Source organism: Periophthalmus magnuspinnatus, chromosome 4 (genome assembly GCF_009829125.3).
Source record: "Periophthalmus magnuspinnatus isolate fPerMag1 chromosome 4, fPerMag1.2.pri, whole genome shotgun sequence".
Classification (NCBI taxonomy): domain Eukaryota; kingdom Metazoa; phylum Chordata; class Actinopteri; order Gobiiformes; family Gobiidae; genus Periophthalmus; species Periophthalmus magnuspinnatus.
The window spans coordinates 1,423,649-1,443,166 of record NC_047129.1 but is presented as its reverse complement, the minus strand read 5'-3'; the positions used below and the strand labels follow the sequence as shown (position 1 = coordinate 1,443,166).

Sequence of the window (19,518 nt, the reverse complement as noted above, 5' to 3'; positions counted from 1 at the left end):
GACAGCATTTGCATTTTTTATGGCTTTAGAGTGGCACAAATAGTTGTATGTAATTGATATGTCTGTTTCTGTGGCATTAGAACTGATCTTCTGATGTACTGTAACTTTACAAGGAGTCTATTTTTATAAATCAAAATAAGCTAATAGACTTGGAGAGAGCCTTGGCATTTCACCTCAAGCCAAGGTCATTGTCCTTCACTATATTTACATGCTTTTGTTGTACCTGAGAAACTTGAGCCTGAAGCGTTATTTTAGTTTGTGCACCTGTCTCTGCACTGCCCTGCACGTCAGCACGAACAGTAAAATCTATCAAAGCCATAACCAAATCAACAACCCACTGTGGTTTATTTTCAATCTGTAATGCCATTTGAACATTCTTTGTAGCTGCGGTTTGTGTTTTCATGATGTACTGTACTAATCCAATTCCAAATACCTTTGCATAAGAAGAAAAAGAAGAAGTGAGGACAAATATCTCATAACTCAGTGTCAGAAGAATGGTTTCTACATAGCCACTACTATATCACCACCTCAGCTAACTGCGAGGACATGCACTGAATACCAAAAAGACCACAATGCACCACATCATAAAGTTATGGGCATTAATGTGGGTAGTGGTAGGAATGGTAGGCGTTAATTCTTCTTCAACATAGGCCATAGTTAATAGTTTTTCATGTAACTACTAGACCAATATCCAGGTATACCACTCCTAATGCCCACAGTTGCAGGGATTCGCAAACCAGTTGCTGCAGAGGAACAAGCAGAATCTGAAGTAAATATATGTTTTGTTTTCCATATATGCTATGGGCCACTATACCCACAATTTCTAGAGATATTCGGTATGTTTCATTTCATGTTGTTCATAACCTCCTAACTAAATGTGTATTCAATTAAATGTGGCTTTTACTGTGCAAACATTAATAATAACATACAAGTATTTTGTTGCCAACTCATTTATTAAAGTCAGTTTAAATAGTCTAAAAGTTATTTCATTATATATTTCAAGAGAAACACATTGGGTTTCCAAACCATTACTGAACCAACTTCTAAAGTTGAATGCATTGATGCTGGGAGACCCCTCCACAACACTTCATACACCAGAGGGATTCACATTCACAGCATATCATTAAATTAAAAAACATATTACATAATGTTAATAAAAAATGTTTCACAGTCTATAAAGTCTTGGAGGACAGGAGCAGCGTTCTGAGCCATGTTTGTTGGACACTTCACACCCACGTGAGCGTTTTGTCAGCGGGGTGCCGCAGCTGTCCGGATTCCTCAGAAGCCGGGGGTGTGCTTCCCAACAATGCAGTTTCTCCAAAGAGCCTGTTGTACTTCATTCAAACACTGAACTGTAACTTTGAGCTATCGGACTTTCAGAGCTGGTCCTAAACCTGGATAAACTGAGCAGCTTTCCCATAGATTTCTGCTGATACTATTTTACAGTGAGTGTAATGTATTCCGTTTTATTTTGCCTTTACTGAATACTTTTACATGCACATGATACTTGAAGAAGCAAAGATAATAATTTGTTATCCTTATTTATTGTTCAGCTTATTATTGACTATGTTTGGACAAAGTTTGACTGGGGGTCACTAGGTTCTCCACCAGCATTAAACGCTATGCAAAACAGTGCACAATAGGAGGCAGATAAATTGTGGTAGGAGGAATAGGACCAATATTAAGAGAGCTGTAACGGTTTAATTCAGCCACTAAGCATCTGCAACAGGCTTCGATCCCAAGCCAGAATAAATTGGTTGCCTTAGTAAGGGCATTAGATGTAAAAGCCACTGATGCAGTCACTATAATCACTGCACAATAGGAGCTCATTGATTTGCCATGTCCATCCCAAAAAGTACATTTTGTGATGTATGTAACGCTTTTAATAAGCAAATTCAGTACCAGTACCACAGTTGCTCCATTTTGGACGGATCAGTGGTCCGGGTTGTTTTCTGGAAAATCCATACTGGGTTTTTCCTGGCGTCGACCACAACGGATTTAAAAAGGGATTAGTGCTACTAAAAGGACAGAAGGACAGAGGCAGGACCAGAGCAGCGGCACAAAGCAACCCCTACCCTCCTCTGTTATATCAGCCACATTACTGTCCAATAAAGTTTAACACTGTAACTCTGTGTCCATGACTTTTGTAGTGGTGTACCCCTGCAAAGAAGAGAGAAACATAATGGTATTACATACTATATATATATATACAATATACAGATCTAAGCAGAACACAGAGCATTACAGTAAAGCTCTTAGCAATAAGGCTAAAGTTAAATGAAACATATGGACAACACAGACTATGAATAGGATTAACAATAAAACATGCATGAAACAGGACTATTGGACTGGATGACTTGCATCAGCAGAAGGCACAATACAATCATAATGGGCTTAATACTCTACCTCAAAATTATGTCAAAATAATTGTCATCATAAAGACAAGGATTGAACAAAAACTTTACTTAATTACAAATGAAGCTGTAAGGTATAGTTAGTTTATTAGCCTATAAAACCTGCGGTAATTGGTAACACCACTACACTATTACTGTATTACTCTTTAATACCTATTAATTCCAGTAATTTAGTTAGTTTTACTCATAGAAATCAAGATAAGATATGCCTTTATTAGTCCCACAGTGGGGAAATTCCAGTAACTCAAATAACTCATATCTTAACTTTCCTTCAAATATGTTCCTGAAGAATAAACAGGTTGGATGTATTATTTGACTGAATAAGTAGTGTTGTTTTATCGAGTGTGAATATTTCTTTAATTTGACTTCAAATAATATTCTATATACTACTATTTATTCCCTCCTGGGTTTTGACAACAGTCAGATGTAAGTATCCTACATAGTAATAATATAATAATTAATAATATTTAAAAAAAACATTTAATTTTATGTCTTGCTATCCTGGCTCCTCCAGGCAGTGCTGGTGGTGTCAGGCTGCCGGGTTTATCCCATCACGGACTGCTGTTGACAACGACCCCCTTCTCAGTCGGTCCAAGAGGAGCACAATGCGCCCTCTATTAAAGTTCAGATCACTCAGGCTTTACAGAGAACAGATATTTTTGACTTTGGATTTCTCTACAACCCTCATGACGGTACAAAAACATGTAAAAATGTTATCATTATCCAAAAGAGAAAAGACTGGTATTTTCATTAGTATCTGGTGATTTCCTGCTTAGATAGAAGCTCCATACAACTTTGTTCAATAATACACTTGAAAATATGGGGTTTTCACACTGCAAAACAATGTAATAGTAACTACAAAGTAGGGTTGGGTATTGCTGAAAGGGACCAGTTTGGTAGCAGATAAAGTACAACATAAAAAGAAAAACATTGATATAAAAACTAGTGTGGAAAATAGTTTTAAAGTCTGGTGGTTCCTTATTCAGTTGACTTTATGAACTTATTTATTTTTTCTAGATAATAATAATTACAGAAATAGGTACTGAAAAAATGTTTTGTATTGGTACCAAATAGATTGAAAGTTACCCAGCTCTACAAAATAAGGTTTAGTCCATAGCCATGCATGCAGTTCATTTTTGAGGTCCAGGGGACAGTATGCTGATGTAAAATAACAAAATGATAATTCAAACCTCTATTTATTGCAAACATTCCTTGAACCATTGCATAGCCATAGTCAGATTGAATCTGTGACATCATATTTTAGACCTAACTCCAGGCTACTTGCCTTTCTTTTGGTAACAGCAGCTTGTCCCTGAAGAGCTACCATGTGAGAACATTCCAATGTGCAATGCAGCCTCCAGATGCTTAAGAACTACACAGGGCTGGTATGTTTTTGCACACAGTAAAAGGTTGCTTCTCTCCTTCATGGCGGATATTTTAAGAGTCAAAATTACACACAGTCTGTTATGTGAACTGGTGCTGAAGGTAATGCTTTGCAGATGGAGCTTGTGTATTTAATATGAGTCAGGTCAAAGGGCAAGGTCAGTAGATCAAACTCGGAGCAACACAAGACCAGGCACATGTGCGGTCCCTTAACCACAAACATCCTGTTGATACAAGAACTTCTGAATGGGATTTTCTTAAGATAAAATTTATTAACAATCATTTAGCAGATTTAGCAGATTTTTTGCCCTGAAAACATGTGTTCTAGCCCTTTCAAATTACTGTTTTGATTTAGATACAGACCATATATAGACCATACCAGAAACAGATAAACAGCCTGATTACTATTAAACAATGATATATTCATACCTGACGACAGCTCACGTCTTCTTGTCCGTGCTGTGCTTCTGATAGCCAAGGTGCCTCATCACTTCACTACAGAATGCCTCCACCTGACTGATCTGCTCAATGTTCAACCTCTCTCTCCATGCAAAAATGGCCTCTTTTGCATCCCTAGAAGAAATCAAGAACGGCCTGTCCGAGGAATACCCCTGTCCATGAGTCATGTTCAAAGCAAACTTATCTAGAGCTGCATTGGTGGACAGGTTGGAGAAACGATACAATCTTTGAAGCTCTTCCATCGGGCGCATGACCAGGTCTTCGTAGCGGATTTTGATATAGTTCCGCTTCAGCCACTGGGGAGAGTTGGTGACCAAGAACATGTCGTTGAGCCAGTTATCGCAAATTAGCTCCATAGCGCTGGACACATAGCTCTCAGCACGATTTACCCTGTTTGGTACCAGAAGACGCTTGTACTTGTCATTTTGCTTCTTACTCCTTAGTACCTGCAAAATATTTCAATGATAGTGAAATTGTATCACATACATTTAATTGCAGCTTAATAAATGTTCACATTTATGCTTATTATGGTAACTATTCAGCTCATGTACTGCCCCTCTATGAAAATCAGGTTAAGATAATTCATTATTAATGTATAACAGAAGAATGTAGGCCTATCTTATTAAGACGGCTAGTTATCATGAATTAGTTGTCTTTACTCAAATCTCCAACAAGTAAGAAATAACAATTCAACAAACTAAATAAAGCCTTTTGAGTTGAGCCTACTCCCTTTTAAACAGACCATATTATGCTATTTTCTGATCTATGTTATAATGTTGTTTCCTCATCAAACATACCTGGAGATTAACTCACAAAAACTGCATATTTAGGCTTCTCTCAAACAGAAAACACTCCGTTTCACCTGATATAGGAAATATTCCACTGTGTTTTTAAACGCCACACACCTTCACCAGAATCATTTGCATCATTTCAGCACTGAAATTCCCAGTCTCTACTGAACCAAAAGGTAAAAGGAGCTATTAACTTGAAAACTATCGCTTCATGACATCACAAGGTGGAACAGGGAATTTTGGGCTTTGGAGATGTAGACAGATTAATAATAAAGTGTTACTCAAACATGTGTGTGAATGAAACAAAACTCTGGCCATGTTTTTGATGAGGCAATAACATTATAACATGGCTTAAAGCTCAGAAGAATAGATTTTGCATAATGTAGAACGTTTAAGAGTGGTGGCCTATAATAATTTGAATTCACCATTATTTTCTTCTAGTAGGAAGGGTTTATATAGGATAATTGAGACTCGAACCTCTAAACTTTAGCATTCGCTTCCTATTGTCATTCAGTGTGTCTTCACATTCCTTCAACACTTAATGCTAATGTATTCTTGCGCTGAGGCACAGTCTAAAACCTCTAAATCACTATCATCACTAAGCCTAATATTTCCCCCCTATATTGTGAAAACTGAATAACAGGATTTCATCTTTCTGTATTTTAAAATCCCATTTCATGCCACCCAAAATAGAATAAAGGGCCACCTGGATGCTCTCCTTCACCAGGGCCTGCTTGGACTTGAGCCGGGAGTTGTGCACGGCTCGGGGGTCTCTGAAGAGCTGCACTATCTGGAGGTTTATCGCGGGGTCTTTCACCAAAGGCACCAGGGTGCTAAGGTCCAGGACGCGCACCCCTTTGATAACCATCACCGGGTACTTCTTACACTCCTTCTCCAGCTCCCGAATGTCCTTCTTTTGGCACTTTGCGCACAGATCTTGTCTCACCAGCCCGACCTCGTGCCTCTTGTGTGCGTCACAGAGCGGCTCTGAGCAGATCACTTTGTTCATTTTCCACCCAAATATAAATGATGTGCTTATGTTTTGTGTCCCTGCGTAAAGTTTGAGTACGGAGAAGTCGCAGCGATACAAAGCGTTCAACATGTCCCTCACTGCGCCCTGAAGGCTCCCTGCGTCTCCTGGATACAAAGCTTGCCAGATGTGCCACATTGGCTCGTACAGGTAGAAAACATCGGGGTGCTGGTTGAAAAGCTCCCCCAGAAAAGACGAACCAGTTCTCCAGGTGGCATGGAGGTAGATGTGTATACGAGACTGGCTCCGGTTCCCCGCGGGCTCCGTGGACGATGCGTCGCTCGAGTTCACTCCGTTATTATCCCACAGCATCGCCACCGTGTTCGCCAAATCCGGGCATCTCGACTGTTGCTGCGGCAGTCCGTGTCTGCCGTGTTCAACAGATTTGTCCCGGTAGTCGAGCACGTACGGCACAAGCAGAAGTAGACCCGAGTACGCGAGAATCAGTATCAAATATTTCTTGTGCACCCTCCTCTTCATCTCCTCTCGCCGTGAGGGGCCGTGGCTGTGGCTTCTCCGGAGGCAACGGTGCGCTGTGTTCGAGGCTCTCCGAAGTTATGCTTGAGGTTGAAGGCTCCGCTCTGTGCGTGTGGTGCGTGAGGAAGGGGGGGGGACAGGCCACGCCCCGGTACAAAATCCTCCCTGTTTCTTCTAAGTCTTGATAAACACTGAGGGCATCTGTGAATAGTTATAGAAAGTGGTCCAATGATAGTTTTTATTTATTATTCCTTTGTATAGTCTATTTCGCTATAAAGGTTGCAGACTCTAAGCCTTATCAAAGACTCACAGATTTAATTTCGTCTTTTGCAATGCATGCTCGCTTTGCACAGGGTGACAGATGGAAACCAATCAGATATGGGATAGCACCTCTGTTTAAGTGTGACTGAGCATGAAATGAGAGACATCTTGCTGAGAAAAAAAAGTTTTCATTGGTTTCCCAGTCCCAGTTCTGAACAAGACGCCTCAATTCCTGTATTCTGGGCAATAGGCAATATTTTAAGTAGCCCATAGTGTAAGTTGATTAGGCCTCATTTACAAAGTACTATGCTCAAATCTTATTTTAATACATCCATGACACTTGCCGCCTGCACAGTTTGAGTCTGTGCTTTCACAATAAGACTCGTTCTGTAGTGGATGAATGTAGAGGGTTTTATTTTGACAGGGCCACAGGAAGTCCCAAGTAGCACCATAACATGCATAAACACTGTTCCGTGCGCTTTCACTTACTGGCAAAACAAACTTAGTCAATATCAGTTAAAACATGTGTTTAATATCGAGACCATAAATTGTGTTAATTGTAAGCTCATATTCTTAGAATAAATTAGTTTATGGTCTGTAGTTTGTCATCTTCTCTACTAAACGATCTCTGTACAGTCACGCATGCGCTCTGAGGTTGTCTTGTACATGTAGCGCGGCAATGCAAAACATGAAGATACCGAGATGTATGGTGGTTTTTAAATGATAAGTTTTCCCTTAGAGATTCTTATATCCCCGTAGATTCATACGCTAAATGATGACTGAACATACCGTTGTTAAAAGTAGCTAAATATAAAGTCCTCAGCTGTAGCAATAGCCTCCATCAACATCACTATGGCACACTGGAGCACATTTGAGAAAGAGACAGAGAAGGAAACTAAGAGGCTGATTTCGCATATGACTGGGATAGAAGATGAAGACGACGAGAATTTTCAACGTGCCCTTAAATTCGCATGGTCCAATTTCAAGTAAGTTCATTACATTTGACACAAACCGTGTGCTAGCAAGTTAGCTGCTAAAAGTACTAGAGCAGAGCTATGTGACGCTAATAACAATGTTTTTACAGGTTCCATCGCTTTCTGGACGTGGACACCCATAAAGTGCAGCGTAGCATTAATGGGTAAACCTCTGTTTGCAAATATGTTACAGTTTCTTTAGATCTCTATTGTATTTAAACATTGCTATTACATTGCTATTCATGCTCTCTGCAAGTTTGTTTGCATACATATAGAGTTTTTGCTATTCATACTTAGCCCCTTTTTATTGCTTTGTAGCATCCACGAAAAGCTCATGGTTCACTCTGATGTAAGTAAAGCCCAAAGTTGGATGAAACTGACAGAGGAGTTCCTAAATTCTCCATTACCCAATACAGATGAAACCAAGGTGTGTGTCAAATAAGATTGCAATGTACACCAGTATTGTCCTAGCAAGCATCATGCATAAAACTGTGTCTTTGTTTTCCAGACTGATGTACATTTTAGTATTTTGTCTCTGCTGCTCTTCCTGTCTGGGTCGCCTTCAAACACCAACTTTACTGAGAGACCTAGGCTAAAAGAAGCAGGTGAGCCAATATTTGACTTGTTAGTTGAAATATTAACATTTCTTACATGTTCCATGTTTATAATTATGTTCTTGTGAAAATGATGTAGACCAAAAGGACAGTTTTGATTGGGGTAAATATTTGATGGAGGGTGAAGACATAGACATTGGACCTTATCCAGACACACCAGTGAGTAGTTCATTAACATAATGTAACAATAAGATGATTAATATTATTTTATTTACAGGAATGGTCTGAGGAGGAAAGTGAAGAGGATGAGAGCCAACAAGTAATTAGCAGAGAGGATTCTGGGATACAGCTGGACAGGACGCCCCAAGAAGATCAAGACAATGCAAATGAAAAGCCAGTGCCAGTTGCCTGGACAGGTATAAGGAATTACATTTAAAGTTCTCATGGTTTTAATAGTGATCATCACCTGTGCTATTACAGTGGGAGAACCTGATGCTCGGGCCTGGCTTGAGCAGCATGTTGTGACACCATATTGGGTGCCAAATGCTTCCCGCTTTCCACACAGCCTGCACCTACACTCCAACCTACTAAATTTTTGGTAAGACCATGAAGTATTTTGGAAAACCTGATTAAACTTAAACCACTACGAAATAATTTAAAAATGTGTATGTAAGACAAAGCAACCATATGTGGATCATATATAATATATTAGAAAAGAGGATAAAAATTGAAACTTGAAGTTTACAGACACTATATAAAAAGACACGTATGCTTTTTTTCTCACTGCATGACATGAGATCAGACTATACCTTTCCTGTTTTAGTTCAATTAGGATTACTAAAATTATTTATATTTGCTTAATGTCAGAATAATGAAAATGAAAATTTTTACATACATTTCTTTAATATTTGGTACCATTGCTTTTAAACTGTATGACTTGGGTCAAACGTTTTGGATATCCTTCCACGAGCTTCTCACAAAAGTTGACAGGAATTTTGACCCATAACTGGTGTAACTGAGCCACGTTTGTAGGCCGCCTTGCTCACACATGCCTTTTCAGGTCTTCCCATAAATTTTCAATATGATTGAGATCAGGGTTTTGTGTTGGCCACTTCAAAACATTGACTTTGTTATCCTAAAGCCACTGTGTAACCAGTTTGGCAGTTTGCTTTGGGTCACTGTTCATTTGGAAGACCCATTTGTGCCTAAGCTGTAACTTCCTGGCTGTTGCTTCAGTATTTCCACGTAATGTTTTTTTCCCTCTGATGCCATCTATTTTGTGAAGTGCACCAGTCCCTTCTGCAGCAAAACAACCCCAACATGATGCTGCCACCCCTGTGTTTCACAGTTGGAATGGTGTTCTCAGGCTTGTAAACTTCCCCCTTTTTCTTACAAACAGAACGATGCTCATTATGGCCAAACAGTCTCTTTACAGAACCTGTCTCCTTACTGAGCAGTATGATGGCTGGACATTCCCATGGTCTTTATACTTGTGTAAAATTGTTTGAACAGATGAACGTGGCACCTTTAGGCATCTGAAAATTGCACCCAAGGATGAACCAGACTTGTGCAAGTCCACAATTCTCTTCTTGATATGTTTGCTGATTTCTTTTGACTTTCCCATGATGTTACACAAAGAAGCAGTGTGTTTCAGGTGTGTTTCAAACACATCCACAGGTTGTCTATAATTAACTCAAATGTTGTCAGTAAACCAGAATAAATCAGAAGCTTCCAAAGACCTGGCATCATCATCTGGGTTTTCCCAAATTGTTTAAATGTATAGTAATCTTCCTGTATGTAAACTTCTGAAATCAATGAAAAATTGTCTAAAAAATCCTTCTCTCTTATTCTGACATTTAGCAAATAGAAATAATTTTGGCAATTCTAATTGACCTAAAACAGGAAAAGTTTAGTCTGATTTTCATGAAAAAAGTGTATGTCTTTTTATATAGTGTCTGTAAACATCTGGTGTCAACTGTATTATATGAATGTTCTTCTTTTTGGTAGGGACCAGCACTTGTACAACACAGACCCTTTGTATATCGTGGAAGAAAAGGCTTTTGTCACTGAGACTCAAGTAATTCGGGAGACATTATGGTATGACATAATCATGTAGTTGTTTTTCAATATGTTTATTGTGAAAACTTACAAAGGCATTTATCAGTTACTCTTTTACCTTGAAAATTGTATGTTTTCATCTGTGTTTGTTATGGCCTTTTGCCGTATTAGTTGATTAGTTGTGCTTATTTTATTGCAGGCTGTTATCTGGAGTCAAGAAACAGTTTATTTTTCAAACCCATGATGGAAAAGTGACTGTTCGCAATAATGTTGTGGTAACTCATCTGACTGGTGTAAGTGCATTTACAGTTTTTTGCAAATGAGGCGTAATTGCCCGGCTACATTACATGAGGCATGAAAAATGTTACCTTACAGACCCTTATTTTTCTATCAAAGTATTGTGAGTTTGTTGTGGACACAACAATAGCGATTTAATAATAATACCTTGCATTTGTAATGGGTTTTACAGGCTTTGACAGGCAGATTTAGGCTTCAATTCAGACAATTTTTATTGATCACAGTAGCTCAAGTATAAAATTTTATAGTATTGCTGTACTGTACCTTCTTATATTTATTCTTATATATACATGCTTTGTTTTTGTAACTACTTCCATTTTCCTTTATTGCACAGAACTGCCTGCGATCTATACTTGAACACATTGCTGTCTACGGTCAGGCAGTGTCCAGGCTGCAGAAGTTTATAGATGAAGTGACAGGGTACAGCACAGATCCAGGGCCCCCAGGAACTACCTCCAAAAAGGGCTCAGAGCCTCCGTTCAGGACGTACCAGGCCTTTGTGTGGGCTCTCAACAAATACTTCACCATCTTCAAAGAGGAACTCACTACCATAGAGAAAGAAATTGTATGTAACGGTGAGTACCGGTAATAGAAGCTTTTCATTTTAGTTTAGATAGGTATGCCAAATTAAACAAATTAAACCAAGTTACCACCATATGAGTAGAAGATAATGAAAGATATGCATATTTTGGAGTGAAGTTAGTTCAGTTTCAAAACAGTAATGTTTCTTCTGTTTATTCTATTAATTCATGCATTGTGCTTGGGAATGAATACCATTTTCTGAATCAAAATCTGTAAACTTTTGTGGCACTTGAGCTTTTTTTTTGCATCAGAAACAAGTATAAAGAAGAATTTACAGGGTAGCATTTTACCACAATTTATAAACTAGAGTGTATGTGAAGGGAAGGAAAGAGACAAAGGAAACTAATGGTTCTGTTGCTTTGGTTGAGTTGTGTGGACACATACATTATTTGAATTTATACTACAGAAATGACCTGTGCTTAAGAGTCCAAATTATGTTGTTCCATAAAACACGGCATAATTAGAAATTAGGAATGACACAGTAAAAGTCCTCTTTCTTTACAGTCAAACTTCATAAATATCTGTATGCTTTATCCCCTTGCAGATGAAACTATCACCCTCTCTGGTGTCTTGGAGCGCATCAGCCCTCACTTGGTCCAGATAAAAGTATTACATAAGGTGTTCTGCACAGGTGTGGCAGAGGTGCCTCCTCACACCCCTAATGTGGTCAGGGCATCCCATCTGCTCAACACTTTGTACAAGGCCATCCTGGAGTATGACAGCGTCGGAGAAGCATCGGAACAAGCTGTCAGTTTGATGTTACTTATGCACAGCTTTTCAGAATCTGGAATCTGTCTTATATTTCCGGTTTCATTTTCTGCTTTTAGGTAGCGCTTCTCTTCTCTCTTTGGACAGAGACAGTTCGACCATATTTGGAGATAGTGGATGAGTGGATAGTGCATGGACACCTGTTTGACCCAGCCAAAGAGTTCATAATTCAGAGGTATACCCTCATAGCATAATTGCCCAAGTCACAAGGTTTTTGTGAAAATACAAAGACAAAGATGCCTTTGTCAATAAGGTGACTGTGGTGGTTTATGACACCTGCAGATGCACTAGGAACTGGAGATTAGGCCAAAAAAGACTTTGGCAGTTATGCTACGAGGCCAGGGATATTTAAAGTCCATTAAATCGTATCATTTAAGTGCTTTGGGTGTGTTAAAAAATATGATATACATCTAATGCATTATAGTTCCATAGCTACAGTGTTTACACTATGGTTTAATTGTTTGTTTCCTTCTAAAATGTCTAAGATTAAGTACCGTATTTTTTGGACCAGCCAAATGTGTAATAATTAAGAAAAAAAACAAGTATAAGTAAGTCACACTGGACTATAAGTTACATTTTTTTTAGGAAATTTATTTTACAAAATCTGGTATGTTAACCATGTTAACTTAAGCATAAAAACAACCTAACAAGTTTACCAAAATCTGGATCTCACTCCAAATCACTAAATCCATTGAATTCTTCATCCTCGGTATCTCTTCTGAACAAACTCCGCCTGCTCTGGAAGTAGATGAAGCGCCACTTCCTTTTCTGTGTGGCTCTGTTACTGGTACACAAGCCTAGAGTGCCTTCGTGCGTTTCAGTGTGACGAAGATGTGAAATTATATATTTTAATAATTTCACATATACGTCGCATCTGAGTATACTTGTACACTTCCGGACAAACTATGAAAAAAGTGTGACTTATAGTCCAGAAAAGACGGTATATAAAATTATTACTTATAAACTTACTAACATTCATAAGTGAAGCCCTGTTTTAAATAAAAAATACAGTTTGTAACATGTTGTGATATTACCTGAAATTGGTGGTAATAAAAAATCATATTTTTTCAGGAACAAGGATGTCCCGGTGAACCACAGAGATTTCTGGTATGCTACTTACACTCTGTACAGTGTCTCTGAGACCGTGGAGAGTGAGGAGAAGCAGAACGACTCAGCCAGTGGCAGCTCTGGAGGTGAACAGGGTCCTGGCAACAGGCACCTCACCATGGTGTCCTTCCTCAAACCAGTGCTGAAGCAGATCATTATGGCCGGGAAGTCCATGCAGCTGCTGAAGAACCTAGATGGCAAGGACTCGAAGCAGTCAGAGAGGTCATCCAGAGGTCAGCCTTATTTAGTCAAAGTTCAACTTAAATACATATTTGTGTACTACTAATAATTAATCTATAGTAATATCAGTGATGTAATCATACTAAAAACTTGTTTAAGTTCTTTTTGTTCATTATTATTACATATTTTAATTTGTTGCTATAATACACTCATCCTAATATTCAAGAGTTACATTTCGCTAACCTAATACATTTTAGAATCTGAATCTTGCAAATTAAAAAAGTTAAAGCAATATTAGTTCACATATTGACCCCCATAGACTCCATAAGTGTTAAAGACTGAAAACCTACATATTTTATGTTGCAGATGCAGAGAGGAAGAGCTTATACACTCTGTTTTTGGAGTCTGTGCAGTCACGCCTCTGCAGCCAGGAGCAAACCCCCACAGACACAGTGACAGAGCAGCAGGCCACCAACAGAAGCCTGGTCAAAATGCAGTCTATTGTAGCTCAACATCTGGAGATCGATGATGTTCATGACCCACTGCTCGCCATCAACTTTGCCAGGTTCAGACTCATCATAGCATTCACTATACCTCTATCTGAGTATTACAACAAGGAGGAGGATAAAAAAAGTTTACCCTTTACATTTCACTCAGCAATATGTTATGTTGTAAAATCACAGGAATTTGATTGAGAATAATTGTATTCTATAGTGAACTCTAATATACAAAGGGCAGAGCTTTTAAAGAGTGGGATTATAATTGCATAGCATAAAAATGTATTTAGCTACAAATCAAACCTCAGACTTGCATGTATTTATATATACCGTAAATTTCGGATTATAAACCGCTACTTTTTTTCCACGCTTTGAACCCTGCGGCGTATACAGCAGTGCGGCTTATTTATGGAATTTTTACTGGATAACGGCCCCTGGGGGGGCGCTCTCTAGCTGTAAACGTAAAAGTGAGACAGACGTGGGGAAAGATTCTGCTCTGAAGAATTCACTAGTTCTGATTTTGAACGATCATTTTGTGCATCATGAAATGGATATGATGCAGTTTTTAAGATAAAGAAGGAAATAGAGCAGGGGTGGGCAACCTGTAACACGCAAAGAGCCATTTGGACCCACTTTCCACGTAAAATAAAACACTGGGAGCCGCAAATACTTTTTGACATCTAAAATGAAGATAACACTGTGTATAATAATAATATAACGGAATAATGTAGGTTTTATTTTCACGGACAAGCCTTCTACACGTGGCAGATAAATATGGCAAAAACAACTTAAGTGCATTAAAAAAATACACCTCACCAAACCGCTGCATCAGTGTGAGCCCTGTGCTGATTATGTGATTATGTCTACTCTGCTCCGCAGTTTCTTTAAAAAAAAAAAACAGCAAAAAAACTCTAAAAGCGTATCGTTTAATCCCAGGTGCTTATTCTCCATGTGCCAAAGCAGTTTTGAAGGTTTCATTGCCTCATTTGCTTTTCCCGTATGTTACACAGAGCGGACTCTGCGTGAGAGTCACCTGCAGCGACAAACCCAGATTTTAAGTAGGAATTGTCTGTAAAATTTATCTTTCTTTTTCTTGGAGGTCGTAGTCTCTTCTTCTGGCTCCTCAGTTGTCCTTTTCCCCTTTGTTAAAAGCTCTCCAAAGACTTTTGTTTTGGCTAATTTTCACTCGCTTGTGGCTCTACTTTTGGGCGACGTGTTTGATGTGTTATATGTGAAACGTCATCGCGGAGACAAGAGCAGATAATAAACTTGCTACTACATCAAATAGATTTCTGTGGCGATTTCCAGCAGGATTTTCATGATACATCTACGGACGAGCTTATTAGTGTGTCATTAGGGACGGGCCAAAGTTGCTCCTGACCCCTATGCGCACAGCGTCAGAAAATCAGGGCTCTTTACGCAGGACTGTGAGCTGTGTCTGTGTGTGTGTCTGTCTGTGTCTGTGAGACGTGAGACGTGAGACGTGAGCGGTGTTTGTTTTGAACATTGTTCCGCGAGTGTGACGCTTATTTTGAGCAACGAAAAATAAGAAAATATAATTTTATTTTAAGATCATAATAATCTTCCAATTTAAACTACAACAAAAAAGAGCTAACACAAATAAAATACAGTTCAGCCACGCAGAACCGCAGTATAAGGCTGAAAGAGGCGCATACGGCTCCGGAGCCGTGGGTTGCCGACCCCTGAAATAGAGCCACTGCACGTAAGCTCGACATCAATGAATCCAACTTGGTCAATGTAAAAAGACGACAAAAGTTTTCAGAGGAAATAAAAGCAGATTTTCCGTGTTGGTGCAGCTTTATTTTCTAAACCTGCAGAAGTGTTCATCCCGTGTTGTTGTCGTGTTGGTTCCAATTTTCAGGCACAGTTAAAAAAAAAAGCGTGTCAGTGCACCGTCTTTCTGTGTAAATATCTCATGTTACAATATGAAAACCTGCGGCTTATATTCAGGTGCGGCTTATATATGTACAAAATTGATTTTCTCTTCAAATTTAGCTGGTGCGGCTTATATTCAGGTGCGCTCTGTAGTCCGAAATTTACGGTAATAATAATTCCAGTTTTTGCTCTTATCCCTTATGTGTGCAGTTATTGTTCAGTGAATCACTAGAATCCAGATTGTGTGTATTGTTTGACTCAGGCTGTACCTGGAGCAGAGTGACTTTCATGAGCGTTTCTCTGGAGGGGATTTTAACGTAGACCGTTCATCTCAGTCGGTCACCTGTCAGACGTTTGAGCTGACACTGCGCTCCTGTCTGTATCCACACATTCAAAGGAGGTACATTGAGTGCTGTGGGAATCTCATGAAGACCCTGAAGAAAGACTACAGGTCTATCTGTCTTTCATCATGTCATTTGATCACAGCTCTTGAAGCTCTGTATTATTCAAACCATTTGCTCACATTCCTATGTTCTGATGTCCATAGCCTCCTGGAGTACCTCCAGGCCATGAGGAACTACTTCCTTCTAGAAGCAGGAGACACGATGTATGATTTTTATACAGCAATATTTGACAAAGTGCAGGAGAAAGAGAGCTGGCAGCAGCCCTCTTTCCTCAATGTGCAGCTGCAAGAAGCAGTGGGACAGCGCTACCCTGAGGACAGCAGCAGGTATTGCATCTCATACAAAACCGCACTATATTTGCATAACTATACAGCTTCATTATTTTACTATTGAAATTTTTATTTATATTTAGGCTGTCTGTATTTTTGGAGCCTATTGATCCTGCCAGGAAGAAACACCCAGTGAATAATCTAGAAGTCCTCACACTAAGCTACAAAGTAAGTGTTTTTAATTTTGTTTGAAACATTCTGTGTAAATAAATAAATATATTAATATTTGTTTTTGTTGTATTTTTATTTAACCCTGATGAAATGTTATTTATAAACATGACCTGGTTTTGGGTGTAGGTTCCATGGCCTGTTGACATTGTAATCAGCTCAGAGTGTCAGAAGATCTATAATCAAGTGTTTCTGCTGCTTCTACAAATCAAATGGGCCAAATACAGCTTAGACACAGTCAGATTTAGTGGTAAGCCTTTCAGTATCTTTCAGATTCACATTTATTTTCCTACATTTGAATTTGTCTGCTACATTTTCCATTATTGTTTTTTCCAGATTTCACAGAAGTTGTTAAAAAAGTGGACGGAGCCATGCCTGAGGAGGTAAAGCTCAAAGAACCAGTAAATCAGCAGATCCATCGAATGTGTCTTCTCCGAGTCAAACTCATGCACTTTGTCAATAGCCTCCACAACTACATCATGACCAGGGTGACATACACATTATGACCAAGCATTGAGTATGGATACTAATGACAAATCCTAAGGTTATTTTTTACATTACCAGATTCTACACAGCACTGGGTTGGAGTTTCAACATCAAGTTCAAGAAGCAAAAGACCTTGACCAGCTCATTAAGATCCATTATAAATATTTAGCAACAATTCATGACCGCTGTCTCCTCAGAGAGAAGGTAAAGGAACTAGATTGAACTGCGTGTTTTTTTTTTCATTCTGTTATAGTCATAAAAATGTAACTCTGTAAGATTTTGGTATATTTAGCTGGTTAGCTAAAGCTACAATGTTTCTTTCTAGGTTAGTTTTGTAAAAGAAGCTATAATGAAGGTCCTCAATCTTGTCCTCATCTTTTCTGACCGATGGCAAGCTGGCATTGGAGCTTGGAAGTAAGGCCTCTTGTTTGATTTCTGGAATATCTTATCAGTTACATTATGTAATGTGTTATTTTCATAGACTGTCTATATAAATTGACATAGCTGACAAGCTAGCCAGTGCGTTCCAGATAGTAAGTGAGCATAGGTGCAAAGTGGTTCTTTCAAGCTCTGGTTGCAATTGACTTATATTGCAGTAACGGACCTCTTCTCCATTACTGCTGCTCTCATTTTGTCTTAAAATTTTCTTATTTACCCCACTCTACATGATCCTTTTTTTTATTTCACTATTTTGTCCATAGATCAAGATATGAATATTAATATCAGACAATCCAGTCCCTCCTCTCCCCATGGTCTCTGCCACTAGCCTTAGCAACAGGTTGATTGACAGCTTCCTTGCTAAGTGCCCACCCCCTGCCAAACCAGTGATGTGGACAGGAAGTGGTGTGTACCTTCAACAGCCTCGTTTCTGATTGGCTCTTTGGTTTCATACTGGGATTTTCAAATATTGTCTCTGGTTGCAGATTAATCCCTATAACTGTTGGCCTCACTGAGCTTTAGTTGGTTGCAACCAAACGCTATGGGTGATGTCACAGTCCCTTAGTCCACCTCTGTTGCACAGTCAATGGTTGTTTTACTACTTTCGTGAAGAAAGTGGACATGAACTCTCTCTAATATATTATTTTTATCATAGGATTGAGTCTATAGACAAGATGGAGTCTGACTTCAAAAATTGTCACATGTTCCTGGTGACGATCTTGAACAAAGCTGTGTGTCGTGGCTCTTTCCCTCATTGTGAGTAAAGCATTGGTCTTTCTATAATGATTATACATAAATAAGTCATTACATGACCAATTACAGTGTATATTGGGCAGCAAAGGGTAAAATATCTATATTTATTTTGTACTTTTCCTTTGCATTAACAAAAACACGTTAAAAATGTTTTTGTTGTTCACTGACATTTAAGATATAGAAGGATGAATAATTAGGATTTTAACTAACTACTTAAGTGTTTCATTCTTCTATTTATTTGTTGTGGCTCAGTGGCACAAAAGTAATTTTAATATTGCCGTTTATCGTGATGTGTTCTGTGACAATATATCACACAAAATTTGTTATAATGATATAACAAGATACACATACATACATGTTAATACTTCACTTCAGAGTTTGTGTAAAGTATATATATATATATATATTTTTTTTTTTTGGGGGGGGGGGTTAGAACAAAACTAATAATCATATTTGCAATGTGATTATTTGCCCTAGCTTGTGATCATAATGTGTTTACCATTAATGTGTTTTGAGTGCATCTGTTCTTGTTCTGGCTGATTGCTTCTTCCCTCTTGAACAGTGGAGTCCTTGGCCCTTTCTCTGATGGCTGGATTTGAGCAATGCTGATCACTGAGTGGAGTACAGTCTGTGTCCCTGTCTCCTCCTGCAGCTGTGATTGTCCATGATGTAACATGAAGTCATTGTTTGCATGTGAAACATTCATCTGTTAAGTCATAGCTTTGCAGAGCTATGTGTCTGTATAGATTGCAGGCTTGTAAGATACAGTTGCTAATGACATAAAATCCTCATTCAATGTGTCATACTGCTGGTGTGTCATTGAGTAAGACAGTTCAGCCTACTTGCCTGTAAGAATGTTGAAGACCATTTGCATAGAATGGCAGCTGTGGCTATAAGGTGTGAATGAGGTGTAAATTTGTCAAAATGTAAAATGAATGTGTATATTGTGGGTTTTATATGTGTATTTTCCATAAAGTCCTCACAGCATATTAACTGATAACTTGTATTAGGTTTTACATTGGATGCATTTCTGGGACAATCCTCCATTTATGCTGTAAATGTGGAGTACAGTGGCTTTATTGTTTATAGATTCAAATATGAAGCACAATAAATATTGCGTACATTATGTTTTGTTTGTACTTAATTGTGTACATTATGTTTTGTTTTTACTTAATACCAAGATATGTTGCATTTTATTTGAAATTTTTGTCT

The 19,518-nt window shown here is 38.6% G+C and overlaps 2 protein-coding genes across 2 annotated transcripts; one reads left to right on the top strand and one right to left on the bottom strand.

Moving 5' to 3' along the window:
• Positions 1-934: 934 nt before the first annotated feature.
• Positions 935-6,657, bottom strand: chst7 (carbohydrate (N-acetylglucosamine 6-O) sulfotransferase 7). The gene is made up of 3 exons (XM_033964862.2): positions 5,754-6,657; positions 4,227-4,702; positions 935-2,160 (listed from the first exon to the last, which is right to left on the bottom strand). Exons 1-2 carry the CDS (start codon positions 6,555-6,557, stop codon positions 4,238-4,240), a joined length of 1,269 nt encoding a protein of 422 aa, XP_033820753.1. The 5' UTR covers positions 6,558-6,657; the 3' UTR covers positions 935-2,160; positions 4,227-4,237.
• An 802-nt stretch (positions 6,658-7,459) lies between these two features.
• tubgcp5 (tubulin, gamma complex associated protein 5) lies at positions 7,460-19,432 on the top strand. Its single transcript, XM_033964861.2, has 23 exons — positions 7,460-7,801; positions 7,900-7,953; positions 8,108-8,216; positions 8,298-8,394; positions 8,483-8,562; positions 8,621-8,759; positions 8,824-8,941; positions 10,351-10,440; positions 10,601-10,694; positions 11,033-11,273; positions 11,825-12,027; positions 12,108-12,223; positions 13,120-13,388; positions 13,702-13,900; positions 15,991-16,179; positions 16,276-16,458; positions 16,545-16,629; positions 16,759-16,879; positions 16,966-17,117; positions 17,194-17,319; positions 17,441-17,529; positions 18,209-18,309; positions 18,869-19,432. Exons 1-23 carry the CDS (start codon positions 7,668-7,670, stop codon positions 18,913-18,915), a joined length of 3,036 nt encoding a protein of 1,011 aa, XP_033820752.1. The 5' UTR covers positions 7,460-7,667; the 3' UTR covers positions 18,916-19,432.
• Positions 19,433-19,518: the final 86 nt, after the last annotated feature.

Coding starts and splice junctions, on each gene's coding strand:
- chst7 (XM_033964862.2), bottom strand. CDS start 6,557: ATGAAGAGGAGGGTGCACAAGAAATATTTGATACTGATTCTCGCGTAC. Junction 4,703..5,753: donor TGGTGAAGGAGAGCATCCAG/GTGGCCCTTTAT, acceptor AATATTTTGCAG/GTACTAAGGAGTAAGAAGCA.
- tubgcp5 (XM_033964861.2), top strand. CDS start 7,668: ATGGCACACTGGAGCACATTTGAGAAAGAGACAGAGAAGGAAACTAAG. Junction 12,224..13,119: donor AAAGAGTTCATAATTCAGAG/GTATACCCTCAT, acceptor ATATTTTTTCAG/GAACAAGGATGTCCCGGTGA. Junction 13,901..15,990: donor CTCGCCATCAACTTTGCCAG/GTTCAGACTCAT, acceptor TGTTTGACTCAG/GCTGTACCTGGAGCAGAGTG.